We start from the raw sequence: 15823 nt of genomic DNA, 5'->3' as shown, positions 1-15823 counted from the left end.
TGTAAGTAAAAGTGGAAAACAGCAAGTGTCTGATAAATACTACTCTCTAATCTGGCATAATCCTGCAAATTTTTTTTTACTGTTAATGGGGAACAATCTGCAAAAAAGGCTCTCAATATATTATTTTCCATCCTGGTCTAGAAAGGGAAGAGGAATGATAATGCTGCTATAGACAGACTAGATTATCACCTGGAGATCCATCAGACTTGCCTTTGAGAAGCAGAAAGGATGATATGGTTGACAGTCATGGCTATACTACCACAGCCAGTACAATACTAATAGTAAAAAAGATTGAGAGCAAGCAGTGCTGTACAAAATAAGTTCAGAACAAAGAAATTGAGCAAGAATACATGTGTAATATTAAAGCAGGGAGTATTCACTAGAATACCCCATCATTTCAATTAGAAAAAATTAATCTTTAAGCAAGCCACATTTTAGAACCAGTGTTTTCAGACACATTTATACCATACAATACATCATATGATCTCCTGTCTGAAGACAATTATCTTCATAGTTATTAGCAAAGTGTGCTAATAACCACAAAAATAACTCTCTTCAGACAGCAGACTGTCATACCCTGTTGAAAGCATTGTTGTTTAACATGTACTTACTCAATTCTTTTCCACCTTCAGGTTTATAAAATATTGTATAGTTACTGATAAATCCATTTCTTTTATCCTTTGAAATCGCCTTCCATTTTACTGTAACTTCATTTTTCCCTGGAATGCCTGTGTCAGCCACAGGTCCTTCTGATGGCTCTACACAGAAGAATCATAAATTAAAAAAAAATAGTAAAATAGTCTAAGTGCTGCAATGTTAGCCATCTGTGTCACTTCACACATACCAGTAACATTAGGGGCAACAAGTATGTGTCATCTTAGTGCTCCAATATAGCCCTCAACTTTTCTCACCCTCTTTAATGCGCGATTTCTTCTGATAATACTTCCCCTCATGTATTCTGGTATTTACATAGCTCTCAACATCACCGCATCCGAATATGCCAAGATCCTTAAAAGGCTCTATACCCTCACAGCCCCAGAGGGATCAAGAGGTAAAGCATCCGTATGCACTCCTGGGGGAACTGGGGCGCAAGCTGGCGGTGTTCGCAGGAAGTCTCTGGCTGAGCTGAGGTTCAGCTGAGGCCTCCAGCGCCCCCAGCCTTTGCCCATCACATCAGATCTTTCTGCTTACACAACACAACCACACATGCACTGCTCGTAACTGTGAAGCAAGAGTTCTCCGTGCTTCAGTTTTAACACATCTCTTCCTTCCCGTTCTCTGACAACTTCTAGCACTGTCACAACTCCCTACAAATAGGAAAGCATTCAAAACAAAGTTCTGATTGTCCTAGTATTAATCAAACAAAATACTCCGTCACCTCCTCCTTGTAATTAATGCTGTTTCGTAGTGCATTGTACTACGTGTATGTGCACACATACATCGACTTAGACACACACAGACACAAACTGGCATTTTCACCTGAAATCTTAAATACCAGTAAACAACATTCTTAGAGCTGGTTGTACAGATCACTGAATTCACATTAAACTTCTACAGATAAAGAAACCTTCCTCCCTAGCCTTCCTACCCTCCCCACTCAAAACACTATGCCATCCACAGCTTCTATCCAACCACAAACATCATGGCTTCTTAACATTTTTTAAGTGCAGGACTGCAAGTATTTTGTTACATTATAAAATTTTAAAAAAGCAGGCTTTTGAAACCATCCATTTTATTCTGTGAGGAGAATTTCTCCGTATCTTAGGACTGAAAAATGCAGTCCAGCATTAATATGTTTACGTATTGTATTTCTATTTTTTTATATATTAAATATATTCATGAAAATAATTACATATCTAGATGAGCTGTAACATTTAAAAGATAGACAGTTTAAAAAAGTTTCATGTTTGTAGCTATATGCTTTCCAAGTGCTCTGTATACAGTATGTAAGCCATACAACAAATGAGTGGATTCAAGCAGCAATGTACCTGTATCACAAGATACAAATCTTCTTCACTGAACAATGCAGTAGCTGATCTATGAACAGAAATCAGGAAGCCCAAATCCTCTGCTGCTGGTTCTTCTGGGTTTGGTTTTTGGGTTTTTTGGGGGTTTTTTTGGGGTGGGGGTGGGGGTGGCATCTACATCTCTCGTCCAGTAATGCCAGTACCAAATTTCTCAAACATAATACACCCTGAGACAGACTACAACAAACCTTCCACAACATTACTAGTTTAAAATACGTACTTTTTTCTTGGACATAAGTTTGTACGGAACATGGAGCTGCTACTTTATCTCCATAGGAAGGATATACCAAGATGTTATAGCATATAAATGGCTTAAAGTTTTCTGCAAAGGAAAAAAAAATATTTACATACAATTCTCTATGTGATACTAGTACAATGAAAGCAGAATAAACCACAGTGCAGTTCTAAATATACTGCCACAGACCTCTATTTTCTTCAACATTTTAGCAAGCACAATATATACCTACTGCTTATTACTGCCCTTAACACAATGAATTTTATTCAGTAGTATTCCCAAGAGTACTTGGTTTCCGACTAATTTTTCACTACAAATGCTTGGAATGGGAATTTATACTTCAGCCTTACACAGCTTCTCTATATGAAGCCACTTACTCATCTCTTAACAGTTTAAGGTTTTGGAGGAAGATTTTATTTTCAAATAACCAGTATAAAATCATACTTCCAGGAATATTTTTAATTTAATATATCTTTAAGTTGACTGCTCTGCAGAAAAGAGTTTTTTCTCATGCATCAAACAGCTTAAAAGACACAGTGGAGCCCCAGCTCTTAACTCCACGTTGATGTTCCAGCTATACCAACTGCAGATCTGCTTCTAACCAGCTTGACTCAAAAGTACAATTGTAGAAGTGAAACCTCTGCAGTAGAATTTTACATAGAGAGAATTTCAAGACATAGTTCAAGCTTCTGGAAATGAAGTCTCGAACTCTGAACAATCCAACAGCCAAGTAATCAACAGGGTGCACACCCTACTTACAAGCAAGCCCCATCAACTCTAGGAGGACTCATCTGGGCCTTTACACCCCAGGGGATGAAACCAGTGTAAAGGGTTTCCTAGGCCATTCCTCCTCAAGCTCTGCAGCTTGTTCAACAAGAATAATGGCCATCAACAGATCCCTGCATTGTATCAGCTCTCTGATGCTTTTTCAGTCCTCACACCTATTGCAACCCAGGAAAAGTTACAATGGCCCACATGTTGCCCTTAAACTAATTCCACAAAAGAATATCAGAACCAGGCCTCAGCAACAGTAAACCTGAACTTGACTTGTCATTTCTAATGCAACTTAAGCTTAAGGTAAACAAAGATCTCCTAATAATGCTGAGGAGAAAAGCTGGTGTTCTTTCTATATTGAGAACAGCTATAAATAGCATTTATTCCTCACACTAAAATGCTGAAATAGTGCAATTTTCAGTACGACTCAAGATTCAGGCATCTCAGTTCAATGAGTAATGAACTGCTCTTGAATTTCACTTCAATTTCAATCACTTCAGATTTGTTTTATTTGTTTTACTGTAGCACAAATACGGTATTTAAAACACTGTTGTCTGAGCCAGTAAGACAAGTTTTATGGGCAAGCTAGATATATCTATCATTAATGAACTGTGTTCCTTTTCATTTTAGAAAATGCAGGATACTTGTTCTCTGAAAACTCTGGAAATTCTTTTTCCTTAGTGTAGGATTCAGAAAGATCCTAATATGAGTAAGAACCACTTTCAAATATGTTAAATTTAATTTCACTAATGGAGAACCAAACAACTAATGATCACACAGATCACATATATTATGTTAAACATTTTCACCATTATTCCTATGTCTGTAAATAAAAAAATCTAAATGTATAAAGAAAAGCAAGTGTCTATCATTAACTAAAGGTAATGTGCATGGGCTGTTCACGTAGACATCAAAATTCACAGATTTGCTTTTGCACATATCTCTTGAGCTCTGCAGTTTGTTTTTTCATTGACGCTATGTACACATAGCTAAAACATTACTACTTAGAGAGATTACCTACTTAAAAAAAGAGTCGACCTCTAAACCAAAAAAGTGAGCAGAACCTCGCCTATTTATTAGTACATCATAAGGTCTCTGAAACCTCTCAGAAATGCCTTAGGTCATAATACAAATGTGACTATGTGATACTTAACATGCCAGATTGACCAGTCATTCCGCTTGCATATTTTCAAGTAGAATTCCCCCTTAAATCCTCTTCAGGTTTCTTTCTCTCTAACACACATGAAGGCACATGACTTCCACCTTCAAATTCATTTTCTTGTTTCTAGATTTCTTTGCTAAAATAGTGTACATCTGTCATAAGCCTCCCTACCGGAAGATTCACAGCATAAGATCAAACCAAAGATGTGCTTAAATATGAAATCTGGGCCTAATCTTACATGGGAGCAAACACAATCTTGCAGGAAAATTTGAGAAACTTAAAACTCCTATTCAATTACATGCAAAGATTTCAATAAAGCTTGTAATGATATGGTTATTTTTTAAAATGGTTTGAGGACCGCTGTATGAGTTCATCCCTGTTTGTTCTTTCCAGTCTACCTATAAATAAATATACATAAATATGTATACATCTGTACATTGTTACAGCTATAACTGAGAAATTAACATACTTTTGTTAGTCTTCCAGTTTGTAGAATCTGACACATACTGCCATGATCTACCAAAAGGATCTGTTTCCAATTCCTCGTACCACTCAACTACGTATTTGGTTACTTCTGGTTCAGAAGCTATCCATTCCACAACCACTTCTTCATTTGTTGTAAAGGTCCTCACTGTTTCAATAATCTGAGAGGCTAAAAATTTAATAAAATAAGTCAGCAATTCTATCTTCTTAAAACTGCAGCAAGAAAACAATTCAATTATAGCAAGATGAGATTGCTTCTTTGCAAGGGTATGGGACTTAGTCAAGGTTAAAATAAAAGTTTTAGAAGTTACTTTATACCTATGATCACATGCAGGTACTCAAAATACTTGAAGCATGTAAGAATTCTTACAATGACAAGGGGTGGGGGGATTAAGGAGATTACACTCAAGGAGGTTTACACATACAGAATCAAAGAACAGTCTCTCTTTTAGGATCTGTATTTTACAGTTTGTAAAGTTTTACAAACCGATTTACTACCAATTTTAGACGTAGTGCAGATAAGCAAGTTTTGGGATGACAAAGGCAATAGGAAAACCGTAAGTCAAGTCAGCAAGGTCATGAATGACAGTGAAGTGAACCATCAACCTGCAGAACAGAGGTAATGAAACTGAGTGAACACCCAACATGGCAAAACAGAGGGGAAAAAGACATGGTGAAGCAGAAGGAAAAGACATGTGGAGGGTGGGAAAAGCATGCCACAGCATGAAAAAATCAGAGTAACATTTACTGTGGGACACAGAAGTGGATAGAAAGGTAGTCAGCAACCTCCAGGACAAGATGACATCCCATCTACATATTCCAGTTTTTCAATTAGATGTGGAACTTGATCGAGAAATTCCAAGGGGACACTTGCACTTATTTAATGAACAAGTGATGTAAGATAAGTGACTCTGTGTCAAACGCAGTCTCTCTTCCGGATGATGGTTAGGCAGCAGGATGTTGCAATACAAGGCTCACAGAGATACCAGAATTAAACATTAAGCCAAAAGAACACAATTGCCATGCTAGAGCAGACCAGCTTCCTGACCCTGGCAGTGGGTTGGATGAGGTACTGTGGGAACGTATATGAAATGAGAATAAACACAGCGTTTCTCTCTCTACTTCCATTGATGCATCTAAGGGACTTCTATTAAAGATGTCTTTGAATGATGTTAAATGCACTGCCATAATGCCCTGTGATAATCAATTTTACAACCTAGCAGAAGGATGAGACAGAATTGAGTGAGACTATAAATTCATTTGGGAGGTCCAAGGTTAAAAGAAACAAAACCAAAAAACCCTCAGAAAGTAATAAAATAGAAATTCTAATAAGATATCAGCACTTTCTGATGTCTTAACGACTATATCACAAAACAAATACCCCAACAATACTCATCTACAAAAAAAAAAAACCCTTGATACGTGATAGCAAAATATGACAACCAGATCTTGTTCTAGTAAAAAGTAATGGACTACACAGCTCTGTGCAAAACAGTGTTCTATTTAGAGATTTATGACAAAAGTCCTTAGTACAATTCCACTTCCACTACAGCCGAACTTAAAACAGATGACAGGAAGATAATTTTTTTAATGAGAAAAATATATCATGACATTAAGAAATCTTACTTTTTTCATCAGCGGGTGGAATCCTCAAAATAGCTTCAGGAGAATCTCCAGCTGAGTTATAGGCAGTAACAGATACTAGATATGCCTCTTCATTTAAAAGTAAAGTAATTTTCTTATCAGTAGAGAAGTTTGTCATTTTAAGTGCAGCATTGTTTTCTGGAAAATACTGTATTTTGTAGCCTAGAATTCTCCCAGAAGGTGGAAAGCTGTTTAGTGGCTATTTAAAAATAAAAAAAATGTGATAGTGTTTCAGTGTTATTTGTATTGTCAAAAGTATACACTGTACTAAAAAGTCCATATCAAATTACAAAATTATTACCCTAAATTTAGAAAAGCAGAGTATTTAAGTCTCATCTTCCGGACAGCCAGCTGCAATAATTTAATTGAAGGAAAGTTCAAAAGTCAAATACTGAGATTTGAAACACAAAGACCCTCTCTCTGGTCACTCTATCAGATTAAAGTGAATTTAAATACAGCTTTGGTAAACTGTATTGTTTAAGAGTAGTTGTAAGGACATTCAATCAGATTCCCCAGTGATCTGAACACAATTAAACTCTTCCTTTCTGCACAGATTACAAAACACTATTCATCTACTGTTCAGTAAAAAAAAGCCTTTTCAATTCTGCTTTAGTTCAGTGAGGTTTCTTTCTGACGAGCGCAAAAACCCCTGGCAGTTATATATCCTACAACACTAAAATACTTCAATGCAACATCAGCTGCAGGATACCAATATAATTATCAATTCACAAAAAGAGTATATACCTTCCACATAAGATGTACAGATCGACTTCCAGCTGAGTGTGAAGATTCAATTACCCTCCACAAATCCACTTTTTCTGAAGGAGCTAAAGACACAAAAATATCTTGAAGTTTGTTGTTATATTAAAAAGATAGTGTAATACAGTAAAAACTATCAAAAGGTTTCAAAAATACAGCCCGATAGCAACTTGTTAAGAAGTTTTTCCTTGTCTAATGTTGTGCCTTTTTTCCCTAATAAGTACAACTTCTCTCTGTCCGTAAGGTTCCTTCTGCTTTCTTTTATTTAAGTTCTAGAGGAGATTTTCTAGTCTTGTTTTATAACTGGCAATTTAATTTCTCTACTTACAATTCACTTTATTGGACATACTTGCTACACCACATTTCTGCTACTATTCTGCTTCGCAATGTTGTCTCCAACTGCACTATTATTTTTTCCTCTTTCCACTCTCTATTCACCTTATTATTCTGCCTTTAGCCCTGTGTTGTTTGTATCACCTTTCAAATCTCCTCCACTCCCTGCTCATCTTACAGTTTTCCTCCTCCTGTATTTACACAAAATACACATTCCATTTAAACAGCAGAACTTTAAACTCAGTGACTGATAATATGCTGAGAATACAGTTTTCCAGTATTAAATCCTAATGCCCGAAGTACAGCCAAAGAAGAACTTACTAAAAAGTTAGCCTACCTTTCTCTTCTGTGCTTGCTGTTTTCCCTCTACTCCATTCACTCCAGAATACTGACACAACACTAATACACCGAACAGCAACTGAATATTCTGTGGAGTCCCACAGACTTGTGAGGTTACATGATCCTGTCCTATCTCCAGAACTCAGTGGGACAGTGACAAATTCCTGAAAGTAGACACATGACCAAAAATTATTTGCTATAAAATTGCATGCAGAAATATGAATTAGTTAAAAAAACCCAAAACCAAAACAAAAAATTCCACAGAAAGGATGCAGTTTTCATGTTTCCCACCTCGTTCCTCTGAAACCCAAAATCACTTGGTTTGCATTTCATTTATTTCATTCTGTGTAGCGTTTTTATTCTTCTGGTAAAACTCCAGGGTTTGAAAAACCTGAGCTAAAACCGTGTCTATCCTGACCATGGTTTGAACTGCGTGCAGCCCCCGTGCCATTCTACGGCAGCAGTGCTGGCACAGGAGGTGCTGGATGACTGCAGTTCCCACTGGTGGGAAGCAACTAAGGATTGCTAAAGCCAGTATCATCATCATGTCCTGAATACAGCTCTTCCTCACAGCAGAAGAATCCCTGGTGAAATAGTGATCACCTGCAGCCTGTGAGCCAGCTACGTACTTATTTCTTTTCTTGTTTGTCTTTTCTGACTTACAGGGTCTTCTAGGTCTTAGCCACATAATATTTGGGATGGCCTACAGCCACACTTGTTATCAGCATATGATTAAAATGAAAAGACAATAAGAACTCAGCAAATTCTGGTACCAAGAAAAAAAAAAAAGATGGAACCTTTAAGTGTTGAAAGAAGACAGGAGTATGAGAAGTAACTGATGCAGTATCTTCTTGAAAAAGTAATGACAAGGCGAGTAATTTTCTCAACTTAAAAGGACCCCACTCACATGTCACTAATGGAAGTCAGAAACCAGATTGTTGTTCCAAAACAAAAGGTGAAAGATGGCATGAAAACCAGGAATTGGCATTGATGCATAAACTCAACCAGATTGACAACGGGAAGTAAACAGGAACTATGGAAAGTTGTTTTTTTTTTTAATAGAAAGTGTTTGTGTACCAAAGGACTGCTATAATCACTACACCAATGTCTCATCTTCCAAATTGGAAAAATCAGTATTTAACAATAATCAGTAATTAACAACTCTCCTTCTCCAAACCTGAAAGACACTAAAATAAATGTTACAAGCTAGTTAAAATCTAACAAGGTAAGCAAAGGTAAGTCTTAGAATAAGGAAGATTCCCTCTTGGGAGACAAACTCAAGTAGCAAACCACACAGATTTACAACAACAGCGCCCAAAACCTGTGAAGAAATTCCTGTCTTTTCCGAGGAAAAGTGAATCAAACTATAACAACACAAAATGCAGACACCCACTCCTCTGAACACCATAACGGGAAGTGCACTGCCTAACAAAACTGAAAACTTTAGTCCATTCTGACCTCAAGAAACTCATAGTCAAAACCAGAAAACTGCTTCTGTGAGAATGAGTTCAGGGATCTACAAACCAGTGCAAGGTGACAGACTCTTTAGCCAACCTGCAATAAAAAGGGCTTCTAAACCATTATCACCCTCACCTCCCCCCAGAAACTGACACAGAATAGCAGACACCCCAGACTAGCTTTTAGTTACTTGTCAAAAGGCTTTTAACAATGTTTGATTCTAATTAGAAACTTAGTATATGCAAGTAGAAAAATAGGCCGTCTATTTTTCACTCAGTAAAACCAGTTTGCAGCAACCTAGTTAGATCATTTTGGTAGGAAAGCTTAAAAGGGCAAGAAAATACCTGTCGTTGGCTCAATATTATTTTTTTTATTATTATTTATGAGCTGACAGAAGAACACCGGTATCTACCTGGCGGTTTGAGGCTGTCTTTCTTGGCAGCTGCCACTGGACTGGCTACAAAGTTATGGCTCACACCTGTCCAAGATCCTACAGAACTCAAATCACTGGACTTTAGTCTTTAATGTTCGGCTACTTCTCTCTAGAATGTCTGCGGAAAAATGCAGGTAAGTTCTGAGGAAGAAAATGGATGCAGACTGTATTAGTGAAAAAGTGGATTTCTTATTCAGGTGCTGACAAATTTAACGCTGTAAGTTCACAAAAACATGGATGTTTTCAACATTTGGAAAGGATGTCATATCCATGTAAGCATCACAAGGACATCAGTGTCTTGACTCCAAAGGGATAAACATCTTGAATGGGTCTTTTAAATAAATATTAGCTCAGTTTCTAATATCCCAGGTGGACCTGAGGCACCTTGACTGCCTAATCATCCCCAATATCCTGAATCCAATAACTAATACGTCATATCTACCACAAGCATGTTTGCCATGAGAATGTGAGGAGGATGCTAGTTAGAAACATCTTTAGTATCAGAAATCTTTTTTTAAAGCTCTGAGGACTACTATTAGTTACCCTGATGAACTCTTCTCCCCCAGAATTACACATTTATTGTATACAACAGTAAGGTCAAGGCAGGCATCTCAGTTTAATGACTTCAAAGAAACAAGCCAAGCAGCCTGGCCCATCCTTAAATTGTGGAAGAGGAAACAGTAAGACTGCAAGCTTAATCACTTCCACGCTGAGAAGCATTGGAATAGGCCTTCTGAAAGAAGCAAACGACTAAATACTGTTTTTTCTGTAACAGTTCCATTCAAGTGTGAGAAAGAAACTCAGAAAAAATAACTTCCCTTATTTTTTATCTTGCAAAACTTATACTTTGATTCATTTGAAAATTAATGTATTCAATTCTACTATTTCAATTCTACTGTTGTGGGTAAATGCTGTCTTCAACACCAGAATGCAACAGGAAGATAGAATACCGACCGACTGTTAGTAAAACACAGACTGTGTGTGTGTAATCCCTTAGCCTAAGGTCCATCCTTCAGCCTTTCACAGAAATACATTCACAAGTATGGTATGTACCAAACCAAACACTGACTAAAAGGAAGAGAACAATTAATCCTAGACAATAAAACAGTGATTTTAGGATCATGCATGCCTGCATACGCTCCACTAAAACGTTTTAATCATTATTTCCAACTACTTGTTGCTTTTTTTTCAGTTTAGCCTTCTATAACATTAAGAAATTAGTCACAAAGAAGCTAACATTCAGAACAAAATTTCTGTAGCTTACCGAAGAGTTTGAATACAAGTTTCTGTATTGAACCTGGCAAATTAAATCTTGTGAAGGGATAATCTTCTCAGGCATTTCCCAGGTGACTGTAAGCAACTGCTTTATACCAGCGATTTTTTTAACTGAAAGTATTTCAGGGGGTTCAAATTTCTCTAGAGTGAAGACACAAGAACATTAACAGGGGAAAATGCTTCTATAAAAGTTCAGAATTGCTCCATCTACATGTGCTCCAAGAATTTTAATTATTATCTCAGTAGTGTACAACCCATCAGAGTATCCACATGACTGTCTATAGATGTAACTTTACATATGGGAAGTTACCTGTAAAAGAGACTGCACACGTAACTGACTTAATGCTGTCAAACCCACTCTCAAACAGGTGTGCATATTTCTTTCTTCTGTACCAGCACTGAAGAACAGTACTCAGAGACAACAGCAGGGAAAAGAAACAAAGCAGAGCTGGGATGCCAAAGTCAAGTCCAAACTGCAGATGAGGGAAGAATTCAGCTGGAAAGGATCTGAGGGGGACAGAAGTGTGACTGAGACTATGGGAAAAGAATGGATTAGTGCTGAGAAAAGAGATGGCTGGTACAGAGGATGTGGAAAGCAATCAGGAGGCACAGCAGGTCTGAACACGGGGAGCAAAGGACCATATGACTGGAGAGCTGACAGTGTGCTGCAGCAAAAATACTCAGTTAAAAGGGTTGGTGGTTACCTGCACCAAAATGAACAGAGGAAAGTGCAGCACAGCACAGAGGGAGAAGAAGTAGATAAAATATTATTATTGCTCCTGGGAATCACAGAACACGTGAGTTTTTAACATTCCTAACCAGAAAGTAAAATAGTAGAGTAAATGATGGGCAAACTGGCAAAATTATATCAATATTCATTTACAGCCAGGTATTCCACTGTCATCTAGTACCACTCAAAAATATCAAAGTACAGTCCAAGCACCACTTAGTTTGACAAAAACTTTTACAATATGGCCTTTACTTGTTAATAATTAAAAACTTTGTAATTTATAATGGAAACATCAGACATCAGCTTAAAAAAATATTGTCGTAGTTAGACATTTCATAGTATGAATACAGCACACTATCATTTTTCACCACCTCTCGTTAAGACCAAGAAACTGCTGAAAATTGCTGCTGCACCACCAACCAGTTAGAAGTATTTTACATAGAAAGTACATCAATTAAAAAATAACAAGAGAGTTGCCTCAACTAAACTGGAAACATCCAGTTTTTGATTAAAAAAATCGGAAAGGATGAAACATTTTATTAAACCCTGAATATAATTTCAGAGACCTCATAGTTCTAGCTAACTATTAAAAGTACATGGCACTTGAAAACTGAAACTAATTTAAAACCAAACGAAACCCAAATAATAGTTTCAAAACCATTATTAAAAAAATATTTTTTTCTTTTTTTTCTTCTACGTAAACCAACTTTGATTACATGACTTGTTTCAGAATTCTCTAACCTGTATACTATATGGAGGGAAAAAGAATTGCGGAGGATGCAGTCAGCTCAACCTACATTGCTTTATCTTTATTTAATTTTTACTTTTTTAGAATTACCTATTCTTTCCAAAGGTATAGGAACACAATCTGAGGAGGCTTCACCCAAAACATTTTCAGCTTTCACCTGAAAACAAAAAGAACTACTATATGGGGTATCCGGATAATAAAATGAACATGACTCTGTTTTGCTTCGGCAGGCCACTGTATTTTGAAGAATCACCCTTCCTTCTCTCATCCTAAAAAAAAAAAAAAAAAAAAAAAAAAAAAAAAGAGAGAGAAAAAAGGAGTTAGAAATCAGAGGATTTTATTAGAGTAACTCAAGCTAATTGTTGGGGTACTATTTAACTATTATTCATAAGTTTTTGTGGTTGCAGAACATTTGTACCAGTGAACATCTCCTTAGATGATATGTTTGTGTGAATGAATTCTCCTTCCTAATTGCACTGCTCCTGCAAATCCATGTATGTAGCCTGCACAGGCTCAATTAGTTTTAACTGCAATTAGTAAGACCACTTTCCAGGAGCAGTAATGAAGAGTAAAATGCCTTAATGAGAGATCCACATGCTAGTATTATCCTGTATTAAAATCTCAAAAGAGAGGTGAAATCATGTAATTCCATGCAAGACCTTCCTTAAAAATATAGATAGACATAGCTAGTAACACATGCCACACGAAGCTATGTGATAACAAGTTTTTATTCGGCTTTTCTTTTTTTCTACATTTAAAAGATAAGCTGTACAACTGCCAAGCTATTACAAGACAATAGAAATGTGACAGATTTTCCTGAAGGAACATACTGATAATGTGCTGTCTTTGCAGCATATACTTTCGTAACAAGTAGTGCGGGATGCAAAACTAACAGAATTTGTTTCATTTTGCCAACCCACGAAGAAATTCTTCCAATAAATAAAAACTCATGTATGGGGCCTGTGTTAAATATTTCATATTATGCAGTAAGCAAGCACATCATTTGTGTAACTCAGTTTGAGGCTGGTATTTCACGAACGTTTTTAAGCTAATGTACACCTGTACTGCTGTGAAAGGAAGGAGCCCTACCTTCCCTAACATGCACAGCTGTTTGTTCCCATCCACAGCTCTCTGCCCCCTCGAACCAATGCTTTTGTAGTCATACGGTAAACTCAGTTGGGGAATTATCTGGATTAAAATTAGTCGTTAGATTTTACTGGAAATAATTTTGCAATCTAATTCACTGTGTGGTTAAGGAAGAATTTGGGCTGGTACAAGAAGGAATAATATTGAAACTTAGTTTCAATAACTATTCTAGCTTATGGTTTCACAAACTCATCTAAGTTACAAAATGTAGAAAAACTAGAAGTAAGAAAGTTCCACCTAATGAAAGTGGAAGCCTAAAACATCAGGCTTAAAATGGAGATAAAACTAAAGATTATTTCCTGCCCTACTATTTATAATAAATATATAGAGAAATAAAAAAATATATAAATAAAAAAAGATACCATAAGCTAGTATAACTTACAATAAGAAAATGTCTCCTTTGGAGTCTGAATTCCTTCCAGTTCTGAAGAATAATTTTGACTAGTGTATTTGGGACAAAAATCTGTCTTACCACCTTCAAAATTGTATCCAAGATCTGCCTTGGAACAACACTAATTTCACCACTTTCACATTAACTTAGGAAAAAAATAATCTCCTAAACGATACTTTAATGGAAATCGAAAGAGTCAAGTATTTATGCTTCTGTAACGGGGTCATAAAAACAGTTAAAAGCACAAGACCACATAGTTTGTAAACACAAATCCCCTGGTGAGAGCAATCCAAAAAAAGAACAACCAACTCTAGACTCTTTCACTGAAACCTTGTGACTCCAAAGGTCCCTAAGTTAAAACCTACTGGTGTCAAGCAGAATCATTAACTGGGAGTTCTTTAAAGCAGAGGAGGAAGTAACCTTTTTTATCCATCCAAAATGAGGTTAGTTACACAGAAAGCTTCTGGGTAAACCCCCACAAAGTGCCTCCATTCTATGTTTGTACCCAGGCTCACTCAGCTTTTGATCTAACTAGTAATGCTACTTCAAGGAAAGAAGTAAGTATCGATTATGATGTAAACATTTGTCTGCTGAATACTGGGTTGAGAATGCTCATTTCCTTTAAAGAGCACACTAAACAGGCATCAGATTGTAACTTTCTTCAACCATTACTAACCACAAATTAATCAAATTTACTGAGGCAATGCCATGATTCTGAACCCCATGACACAGGTTTTCTTTAAACAGAAGCCAGGATATAAGGAGAAGGTCTCACCCCAGAAACCCAGTTCCCAATATATTCTATACTTACATTTTTCGGTAAAGAGTAAACTTTGTCATAAGATTTGTTTCTCTTCCTGAGGTCCAAGTGCAGGTAAGTTCAGTATCAAAGTAATAAATGCAGGAAATATTTCCTGGTGTGTCTGGTGGAACTACAATGACAAAGGTTAAAAACAAAGGTCCAATTAAAATAAGTAACTTTAATGTACAACTGATTTTGTTGGTCAAAAAGCAGATTACAGCAAACTTCACTAAGCGCCTTGCATAGCACTTCATTTTATAATTTCCTACTGCCCTCAGAACTCCTCATAAAACCAAAATCAAAAATCAAAATCACCCTTTCTTCCCCTGCGGAGACAGGGAGATTTTTTTCCAACTACTTCCCAGAAGTACTTAACTAAGTGGGCCTGAAGGTATTTATGCAGTAACTCACTAACTAACTTATATCAAACCACTACAAGCTTTTTTCTGAACCTCTAAGTACACGCACACCCAATACGCCTATAGCTCAAGGCCAGTCCAGAGAGTAAGAAGAAAACAAAGAAACAGCACAAAAGTTCTCAAAAAGGCATTCTCTGGAAGATAAAACTCCTTTGTTTCTTCCCAGAACATCTAACCACATGCCCTATGAAAACGTAATCTGAGGAGCCTGCATAACCCAACTTCCTGGGAAACATGTCTATATGATCTTGAAGAGATCACTAGTTCTGGAGTCACTTTATCTTACACTTGAATAGTGCAAAGCAAACAATCTTCTGCAATCTCTGTAGTCTGAGATCATCGATAAAAATGTAACACCCTCGAAGACTTCCTTGTTAAACCCAGACTTCCTCCCACAGTAACAGAACTGGAAGTTGAAAGGAAGATAACTGTGCCCAGTGAAAGAGCTGGGTTGCAAAAGTCCTCTCTGCAAAACAGTACTTTTATGTCCCACCTACTATAACATTTAAAAGATCTTTCTTTCATTGTCAAATTTATGGCACACTAAACTTTGCAGACAGGCAAAAGATTTCTGCTGTTTTTCATTCCACAGGTGTATTTTTCTGCATTTATCGCTTCTTTACTAGAATGGGACCCCCAGGCATACGTTCATATAAACTGGACTT

At 36.8% G+C, this 15823-nt stretch overlaps 1 protein-coding gene across 2 annotated transcripts in view; it reads right to left on the bottom strand.

The window, feature by feature from the left end:
- Positions 1 to 15823, bottom strand: part of IL31RA (interleukin 31 receptor A) — a 38664-nt gene that overhangs the window by 8787 nt on the left and 14054 nt on the right. For both annotated transcript variants that reach the window (XM_027798532.2, XM_027798533.2), the window contains exons 4-12: positions 14749 to 14869; positions 12491 to 12669; positions 10912 to 11063; positions 7755 to 7920; positions 7070 to 7152; positions 6308 to 6524; positions 4668 to 4850; positions 2248 to 2349; positions 612 to 758 (exon numbers count right to left, since the gene is read on the bottom strand). In XM_027798532.2, coding sequence (XP_027654333.1) covers positions 612 to 758; positions 2248 to 2349; positions 4668 to 4850; positions 6308 to 6524; positions 7070 to 7152; positions 7755 to 7920; positions 10912 to 11063; positions 12491 to 12669; positions 14749 to 14869 — 1350 coding nt within the window. The remainder of the gene's footprint in view (positions 1 to 611; positions 759 to 2247; positions 2350 to 4667; positions 4851 to 6307; positions 6525 to 7069; positions 7153 to 7754; positions 7921 to 10911; positions 11064 to 12490; positions 12670 to 14748; positions 14870 to 15823) is intronic.

The sequence above is a fragment of the Falco cherrug genome, chromosome Z (genome assembly GCF_023634085.1).
Source record: "Falco cherrug isolate bFalChe1 chromosome Z, bFalChe1.pri, whole genome shotgun sequence".
NCBI lineage: Eukaryota > Metazoa > Chordata > Aves > Falconiformes > Falconidae > Falco > Falco cherrug.
Note: the sequence above shows the minus strand (reverse complement) of the source record. Positions and strands in the feature narration are given on the sequence as shown.